The following is a 9,917-nucleotide window of genomic DNA, read 5'->3' as shown; positions in this document are numbered from 1 at the left end:
TATATATTCCATACCTCCATAAAAATTTATAAGTTATGTTTAAATAAATCATATATCAAGATGCGATTTAGTTCTAGATATTTCAAATGTTTTAATTATGTTTTTTTATAGCACGCAGTTCAATGATTATATAAATGTACTATATTACAAAAATATGAGTCGATGATTATATGAAGGTACTATATTACATAGCTATGTTTCAGTCTCAATAACGAGTAAGTTTTTTGTGAGACATGCGGTTTCACATATCTATATATATTAGACGGGTTGATCATATCGCTATTTATAAAGAAAAGTAATATTTTTACGAATAAGTTTTTTGTGAGACAGACGGTCTCATGAATCTATATCTATTAGACGGGTTGACTAGATCGATATTTATATAGAAAAATAATACTTTTACAAGTAAATTTTTTCTAAGACAGACGATCTCACGGATCTATATCTATGAGACGGTTTTTAGTTTTGCTGAATCTTTATTTTCAAAAATCGAAACCAAATCATAAATTCTTAATTTTAGTTTCGGTTTATTTACAAAAATCGAGGAGACGATATCATTCTAAAATTACAACAATATTTTTTAACAAAAGAAGATTATATCTCTATTTCTTTGTCTAAAGTACTAATTGATTAAAATAAGGAAATAAACCTATGGATTTAATAGAATATATACGAGGTACGTTTACCTCAAAAATTGCTCGATTATAACCACAACAAAGCGAATGGATAAGATAAAACCTTCGACATCTCCACATATTTCGATCATCATTCCAACAAGTGGAGGTTTCAAAGAACACAGCAATATTATTTCATTTTCTTTAATATATAATATGGAGCCTGGAACTTTGATCACTCCACCCTGTTGGTGCTTGTGAGGATGGCAGATTTCAGCTCTTCTTTGTCCAGTGAAGTTTCCACAATAACCTGCCAAAGTCATGCACATATATACGAGTTTGTTAGTTTGGTTTTATTATGACTATATATAGGAATTCAAGCAATGGAAAACACTGTTGCATGAAGAATGGCTTGTCTATGATCTCCACTCAAGTGGTTCGGACCAAGCGACAACTAATCAAGCGACTTCTTGAATTAGGTTCAAGTGTTCGCTCGATATTGACTACTCATTCTAGCTAGAGTAGTGCTATAGCTCATTGAACCAAGCTCAAAGATGACAAGCTTTACTCGACTCTTGTGAAGCAAAGTATACATGTTATACAAGAAAATGTTTCTCACAATGCCTACCACCTCCCTCCAACCCCACATCGACACACGCTGACATACACAACAAAAAAGTAAATTCCGATTCCTTTGGCCAAGTCCAGAAAACATTGTGATACATAATATGTCTCTCTTTTGAATAAATAAAAAGTTTATTGTATTCATTTGATCAACAAACAAGCTGCAAATAAATGGAGTTAGGAATGTTTTACCTCCTGTACCCTATTTCCAGCCCGAGCGAGTAACTTGTATTGATTCTCGAACATAGACGCCATGTAAACCTACAAGAATTCAATAATAAGAATTTGATTCCAGCATGCAAACCCACAAAGGTAAGCTATCACCATTTTCCAATGCAGATATGCGAATTTCTTTGACATATCAGCTGTGCAATAAAATTTGGGCAAAAAAATCTGGAAGGCAGACAAATATATTGGTATCTTACCTGAAAAGTCGGAGCCAAACCTGGGCTCAAAAAATACCGACCTTTCGATACAGATTGTATTCCTTCAAATTGCAGCAATTCTTTGATGAGAGATTCAACATCGGTCCACTAATAAATATAAAATGTCAGGATTTTCTCATTTCGACTCAGAGATGCAACTTATGAAATCAAAATATTTCTTCTATTATGAAGCATTTAGATATAACAACCTCTGAATTTTCCTGTACTGCTTCAAGTTCATCACCTAAGGAATCATGATCGCCAACAACAGCCTCCAAGGCCTCAATTAGTGGATCTGGCTGCCATGTACGTAAATATTAGATCATCATTTATTTGAATGTAAACTTATTAAACCAATAATATAAAGTCATTGACCATGGAGGAGGGTTACCGTTATTTCCTTCAAAGATAAAAAGATACGTTCAAGCAAAAAATCCAGTTGGTGAACTTTGGCGTCAATAATCTGAAACCAAGAATACTGATTACCTAAAAGTATAAGGGCATCATAAGAAGATTTGTCACGGAATCTGTTGATTATGTGAGCAGCAATTGTCTCCTTAGTTCTATATTATGATAATCCTATGTGGCATAACAATTGAAACATGAAACTTGATAGACGATTTAATATATTTTGAATCCACCATTAGAAACAATAACAGGCATTTGATTCGGGATAAGCATAGCAAATATAATGTCAACAAGGGAATATGTTCCATATGTTGCTAGAAATTAAATTACCTGGCCTACTTTAAAGTATGATTCAGGATCCAAAGTGGCATCCCATGAGACTTCAGACTGATGAATGAGTGCAGGCACACCTTCAACCTAGATATATTTTTGTTCATAAATAAATACTCAGCTGCTTGTAAATGAATCATCATAATCAATTTTGCTTAGAACTACATAGTTGCACAAAGCATCCGTTGTCACAATATATCACAACTCACAGCTTGTAAAAGGAGGGATTACATATTGGTTTTCAGGTACGTAATAGTTTACATACCTCCACGAAGACACCAAAATATGTGATTTTTTTAATGCAACACTTGACTACATCTCCAACACTTAGTTGTGCCTGCAATAGAGAACAATATAACTGCTCAAGAAATGTAGTCTGAACCAAAAAAAAAATCTTAATTCCAAAAGATAAAATAATAAAGAGAACATAGAACAATGTGATAATATTTAGTAAGCAATAACGAGTGAGAATCAAGTAAGATTTCTCGAACTGAAGTTTCTCTGCAAATGTTGCCTCCTTATATAATTTTTGCAAGTGACAATGAAGAGTAATCGGATCAATTTCATCAAGTTATACGTTATCAAGTCCCTCTATTTTATGAGAAGTAGCAGCAATTGCAAAGGTTTTATGAGAACCGATGACAACATCAAAATGACAGACTTACTAAAAAATCATACTAATGGGTCCAGTCAATGAGCTTAGTGGTAGATTCATTGTTTTCTCAGGATATGACTGGGATGACTCCGAAGGTTGAGAGACTCATAAGCAGCATCAAACATTCACGGATAAGGGGTTGCCATTGTTATAAAGGTTGTAATAATCATAAAATTTTCAAATTCTATCATTTGCAGCTCATCGAAAGTAGATAAATATGCTGCTAATGGCTTCAAAGTAAAAAAGATTAAATAAAAGAAACAATTACATCATGGAACAATACTTTTTTACCATGAGACTTCTCTTCTTCTCGACCAGTTCCTCTTTTTCTTTTTTTTTAATAGAAAATATTAACCTCCTGGAATTTCTGTCGACCAATACCACACCAACTTTGATTTTCTGCAACAGTTATATTTGTGAAATATAAATAAATAAAAATGGTGAGTTTCTTGATGCCAAACATTGTCATACAAACCTGACCAACATATGAAGATAAAAATTTTAGTTTCTCTTGGTCGTAAATCATAAGAAGTTCTTCGAGTTTCATGTCAGATGATATTGCCCTGCTACCTTTATGATCAATTTCTGAATCTCCTGATTCAGGGGAATCACTCAAGCTAGTAGATTCAGAGTTTCCAATTACGCCAAGATTTTGTCTGTAAATAGATGGATCGACGCCTTTCCTTCTTAACCATGACTCAAACGCTAAGAATTTCCACCGAGCAGCAAGATTGCGATAAGGTAAGAATCCTATCAGGGAACCAAATGATACCTGTCCGCGAAGTCGAAATTTTCAAATTGGAAAGCCAGATATAAAACTAAATTAGCAACACTTCACCAGACAAATATTTGTTGGACTAATCAAACTCACAACAAATCCTCTAGTGCTGGAGCTAATCAATTCCACTTCTTCCCTATGCCCTGTCTTAATGAGCTCTTCAGCTCTAGCCCAGTCTTCATCTTCACGCTCCTAGATGAGTTGGCAACATTAAATCATATAACACATAATATATGAGCATCAGATTAAAGATATCACTGCCAACCTTAACTGGTGAATTTGAGATGAAATTCTCAAGTTCCACAGAAATTCCCAAGTTTTCAACATTCAAGGGAACTCTCTCCTTATGAATTTTTTGATTTTCTGCTTTCCGAGGAATGTCTAATCTGTAAATAGTATAATAGTTAAAAATTATGAATTAAAAAATTAATCCTCAGAAGTAAAAATGATATTAGAAAAACATATTTAGCGGCTGAAAAACAAATGCATATGAAAAGAGTATGCAGAGATAGACGGATATTACAGGCCTTCTAGGTTTTCCAATGAGGGCAGTATTTGCAGATGTTGCACGTGTACTTTGAGAAGCTCCGTACGAAGATATTTTCACATCCGACCACATATTAGACAGCGATTCTTGAAAAAGAAATGGCATATTCGATTTAAAAAATGAAGGTTTGATTCTTCGGAACTGCTATATTTTCTGAGCTTCAGATGCTAAAACATTAAAAAGATAATCCATACATCGATCAGATTACCTGCTGCGGATGCATTAAATGAGTTGGAAATCAGGGACTTATCTTCAGCATCAACGTCACTGGAGCTAGGCTCGCTATACTCCTCGGATGTTTTGTGTTCTTGCTCGTCCTTCGAATTAAAATGTATCAGCTCTGGCTTTTGTGAAAGCACACCAGGTTTCAAAATGGTATCTTCAGTTCCGTCCATAACTAAAGATTTGGCATCACCAGAACCGGAAGTATCAGTCCCTTCCAGTCCATCAGGATTAATTGTCATCTCAGGTTTCTTTAACAGAGTTATATCACTAAACCTCTCCTTCTGCGGCTCTTTCCACATTTTCAATGTTAGATTTGGCTTCATTCCAAATCTTGAATATTTTTCATTACCATCATCCTCGTTAAACGGCTTCGGTTTTCGCAAGATAACATCAGGAACATTGCTTTTACTCTCTTTCGTTCCCGTTTTATATGGTTCATTAGATTTTTTATTGTCTAATTCCACTGGTTTATCAGTTGTCTGAAATTTGGCACCTCTCTTGGGAACTGGCCTAACCAAATTCAATCCTTGCACGGATTTTGTCAAATTTTTCCCCTCAGATGCATCAAAATGGAGCTCCTCTATTTCATCATTCGATGTTTTACCTTTCTTCTTATCTAATAACTTCTCAATTTCCAAGTAAGTCATATCTGGATTGGACTTCCTACCCATTATCTACAAATTCAAATATACAGGATTTAATACTATTTCAGCCGAAAGAAGACATTGATGTTAGGAAATACAGCACCATGGATTTATAAACAAACACTCTGTGAATCAAAAGTGAACAAATATAATCAATCACATTCCACTAAATAATACTGGACAATAAAACTCCAAGTTTTCACCCCAAACTCTCACATGATTAGAGAACTGCTCCCTTGAACTTCATATTGCATCTCTTTGCTCCTTGTATTTTCAGCATCATTTAAATAACAATTTGGTTGATTTGTTCCATATTTGTGACTCTAGTTGATGGTTTGAAGTGATTAAACTTTTTCCCATTTTAAAAAGTAGAACATAATTACTTCATGTGTTCAACTTATCCAATGCGTTTTCAAGATTAAATGCGGCTAATACAAGCGTTTCTTCTGTTCCCTGGAGAGTTCTCTAAATGCCAGAACAGAAACCATCCACGAAGTACAGCTACAGCAGTGGGAAATGCTCAGTATTAATCTGGTAGTGGTAACAAATGGTAGCGACTACAGTTAGCAAGAGCAAGGCACTAGAGACAAGTCACCAAAGCATCGTCTTCCATCGATGCAAATTTCCATCTATACCCTCTGGCTTCCCACCAAATATTAACGAGGACAGCAGTAGCCTCACCACTCTTTTGCACAACAGAAACGTAAGGAAAATATATTACAATAACAGCTACTTCCTGATCCCGATTTTATCTAGCCTTGCCCTCTGTACCAAAGCTCTAGACTAGTGAAGCCTTCACCAGCTGCATTCCCGAACTCAACCACAAACACACACTCAAAGGACACTAGAAATATTAGAGAAAGCACCTCCCAAACTGGTCACTGTGACACAGACTTGCAGAGACCTTACATACAGTGAGGGAAAGTCTTGGTGTTCCATCTACTATATAGTGTCATTGATCCACATGATACATAAATGTGGATGGGAACAATCAACTTGTCCTCATCTGAGTATATAAAGAGTACAAGGGACAAAGTGATGCATGCAGTATCTCATCTCGAGAATGACTGTATAACAATGGTGGTGGTACATATTAGATATGCGAAATCTCTCTGTTTCCACAACACAATTTTCCAATCTTGGGCTAGAGAGATACTACCTAATGTGATTATGAACATCATTTCATTTTTTTTCTCCATGATCTTTGATGAGACTGACATCATTTCAAAAGACCTCAAACAAATCATAACAACTATTAACAAGCAACTCAAGGTTGCCTCCCACATGTAAAATTTAAATTTCATCGTTTGTTTTTCTTTTAACAAAAAATATGAAATTTGCACCCAAAATACAATGGTTCGCCTCCTTGCCTGTCCTCGGCCTTGTAGACTAATTAATTTGGACTGCTCCTCACTGAAAGGCTGAAAGCAGTTGCTAGGTAGCACACATCTTCATCAGCAACTTACGAAACAACATGATGGAAAATTTTGAGCAACAAGAATAAAGAAACAGAGCAAGAAACCCACAAAAAGTCAAATATTCCCAAAAATATATACTTAAAGCACGTTAGGAAAGATAGTAACAAAAGGACCTTCGCCAACGTAATTTTGGGGTCTTCACCAATCATTTTCCCGAACTTAAGCTCCATTTCATCCCACTCATCAAGTCTAGGCTCATCCTTTGAAGCAAAAATGGAAAAATTTCTGGGTTTTCTAGGAGAAAAAGATAAAATTCTTGATTTATTGACAGGGGAAAAGAGTTGAGGGAAGAATCGAAGTGCAGATGAATAGTTTGGACGGCAAGTCTTGCTGAGAGTAATGCCATCCATTTTCTTGAGAAATTAATGGGAAAATTTTATGTGAAAACAGTAAGAAACATCGCGAGGCTTGCTTCAATTCAGTGACATTTGACGCCAGCGGAGCGGAAATCGTTGGGGGTTGAAGTGAGAAAAAGCGAGCGAGTTCTATCGATTTATCCACAAGAGAAAACGCAACGTGCTTGGCACGTGACCAAACTGGAAAACAAATGTGCTTTGCTTGGCGTTTTTAAATAAATTAACTATAAATTAAAAAATAATAATCTTTGCTATATTGTTTAGCATACTACACTAATTGTTTTTTATCCAACAAAATTTTTTTTTCTGATTTTAATCATTAGATAGATAGTTTAATAAGGTGTGTAATTTTAGTTTAATTACTCGATTTCATTGTCTTTTTAGGTGTTTGTCAGTCAAATTGTTTAATCAGTTGTCAGTTCGGAACCACCGGAAATCAATTTGGAACCACCGAACATGATCGGAAATTCTGAAGTCAGTTGGACCTTCCAAAGTGATATCAGACCTTCCGAACGTTGATTGGCTTCCGAAGTATTGTGTCCTATGAGCATCGACATGTAAGAGTTCGGAGCTTCCGAAGGGGAGATAAGAGCTTCTGAATGGTGAGATGTCGAGACGATAATGACATGTATATTTTGGAACTTTCAAACCTGAGTTTGGAGATTCCGAACCGTGTCTATAAATAGGTCATTCAAGATTCACAATTCTCATATCATTTACATGTTATTCTCTCTTATTCTTGTGCATTCTAGGCTTTTAGTGGTTTTTCCCTCGATCCTAACCAATTACGAAGCATGTATTGAGGATTTTTCAGGATAAAGGAACAAGTAGGAGCTATCATTCCCAAAAGGTTGTCTACGGACGAAGGTATAATCCAAGGGCTTTAGTTATACTTGTGGAATAATAATTGAGTAATCATGAATAAATAGATAGTAGTATCATTCTTTGAGTTATAATGTTTAAGATCAGCGAGTAGACATTCTGTGTACCCCCGACCAATTTAGAGGTACGTAAATGTAATGTATAAGTATACAAATCTATGGAGAAGTGTACTACATACATTTGTTCTAGTCCGAGTTTGAGTCCAGTTTGATCCCTGATCACCAGTCATGACTCATGCATGTATATATAGATTTGTATACTTATACATTACGTACCGGGCTTTCGTTGCTCAAGCCCTGACTTTTATCTTGGGCACCTCATTCCCACGAGGGTAGGTATCAGGTTGGACAAGTCAAATGGACAGTGCAGTGGCTAATGGAGACCGGTGCTACCAAGGAAGATTATTAGTGGCTGGTTTATTAGTTGTTTCGGATTTAGATACGCTTTCAATATGGTTGTATAATAACTTATTCAGGTTTTACTGCAAGTGTTGCAGAGATACAATGGGTTTGTACGGTTTATATATTCTGTTGGTTTTAGAAGTTTGCGTATATTATGATTTAACTTTAATTAGGGTTTATTATTGCATGTTAGAATGTTTAATATAGTAATTCCAGGTAAGACGCTATATTTATGTAGCGTCTTTACCTGAGCCACTACTAAACAGACTAATAAATATACAAAATTAAACATGATAACAAAAATTAAGTAGCGGAAACCAAATAACTTAATCATCTTACAATCCAAAGGAAAACAGAACAATAATCTCAGTCTTAAATGTTAATACAACCATATCGAAAAAAAATAATGCACGAGAATACGATAAACCAAATAAAACATCCACTAGATTACCACTGAAAACCCAACTGCTCTAGCCACTGCCCTGGCCGTCCGAACCGTCCAACCTAAGATCTGCCCCATGGAATGGGGTGCCCAAGATTAAAAACAAGGACGCAAGCGACAATCGTCCAATACGAGAATGTACGAGTATACAAACTGATATGATGCATGCAAAATGCAATATGTTCGGATATCAAGGATAAAGTTAAGAATCTCATGCTCAGTCTAGAGGCGCATGAGTGTGTAGTCTTTGATCTACCCTAGGCATGTTTTGGCTCTCACACTCATCATTAAGACGTGGACCTACAATATCTAGGATCATCAGAGCCCGCGGGTCCCATCGGACACGTAGCTCTCTATGCCCAACTGTTCACAATACAGAACAGGGTTGAGCGGCCCCAATAATGAGGTATATCTCAAAAGATATCAGGCCCAACAATGATATGTCATGCATAATATGCCAAAGAAGTAAAACATATATCATGCAACGAATAAATATGCATCATATAAGTGTGTATACTACACTTCGATATCTCAGTCAGTATATCACGTACCTCACTAAAACAATCTGACATAAATATTATTCGTCTGAACATAGACAATACCAACATAATGAAATCACTATCAAGCCAGATCTTGAATTACCAAACATGCTTCAAAGTTCTTCCTAATAATCCTTACATTACTATTTAAGGCTTTAGGATTATACTTGCGTATGTCGTCAGCTCGTTGATGATATCTCGATCTGCGTCCTAGTTCACCTACCCCTCCTCGAAGCGACACTAGCTCCGAAATTTTCCGACACAAAAATGCCCTAGAAACTGACTAGAAAACCTAATGTATATGGCTAGAATTCAAGAGAGAGTAGGTGAAAGAAGTGTTGTAGAAAACAAATGAAATCAGCTTCCATTTATATGTTGTATCTGGACTAGATCAGAAGATTCAAAATCAATCTTATCTGTCACGTGTTAGAATCTCATTCGTCTAGTTGGATTTCTCGGGATAATATAATCTAAAGTAGAGTGAGTTGTCTACTTTAAATTCGATGGATCCCAACAAGTTGATCTCGAAATATCAATTCCTTAATAATGTTTAATTAACATTCCTATAA

At 35.7% G+C, this 9,917-nt stretch overlaps 1 protein-coding gene across 1 annotated transcript; it reads right to left on the bottom strand.

Annotated features, from left to right (window-relative positions):
* Positions 1–630: 630 nt before the first annotated feature.
* Positions 631–7,237, bottom strand: LOC140982126 (uncharacterized). The gene is made up of 14 exons (XM_073448543.1): positions 6,842–7,237; positions 4,590–5,280; positions 4,296–4,467; positions 4,100–4,220; positions 3,928–4,026; positions 3,532–3,828; positions 3,348–3,455; positions 2,667–2,738; positions 2,402–2,488; positions 2,055–2,126; positions 1,873–1,962; positions 1,664–1,771; positions 1,431–1,499; positions 631–924 (listed from the first exon to the last, which is right to left on the bottom strand). The coding sequence occupies exons 1-14, from the start codon at positions 7,076–7,078 to the stop codon at positions 850–852; spliced, it is 2,298 nt and encodes a 765-aa protein (XP_073304644.1). The 5' UTR covers positions 7,079–7,237; the 3' UTR covers positions 631–849.
* Between the last annotated feature and the right edge of the window lie 2,680 nt (positions 7,238–9,917).

The sequence above is a fragment of the Primulina huaijiensis genome, chromosome 8 (assembly GCF_012295235.1).
Source record: "Primulina huaijiensis isolate GDHJ02 chromosome 8, ASM1229523v2, whole genome shotgun sequence".
In the NCBI taxonomy this organism is placed as follows: Eukaryota; Viridiplantae; Streptophyta; class Magnoliopsida; order Lamiales; family Gesneriaceae; genus Primulina; species Primulina huaijiensis.
The sequence above is the reverse complement of the archived record's forward strand: the minus strand, read 5'-3'. Positions and strand labels throughout refer to the sequence as shown.

Coding starts and splice junctions, on each gene's coding strand:
- LOC140982126 (XM_073448543.1), bottom strand. CDS start 7,078: ATGGATGGCATTACTCTCAGCAAGACTTGCCGTCCAAACTATTCATCT. Junction 3,829..3,927: donor CCAGCACTAGAGGATTTGTT/GTGAGTTTGATT, acceptor CTTCGCGGACAG/GTATCATTTGGTTCCCTGAT. Junction 2,489..2,666: donor ATTTTGGTGTCTTCGTGGAG/GTATGTAAACTA, acceptor AAATATATCTAG/GTTGAAGGTGTGCCTGCACT.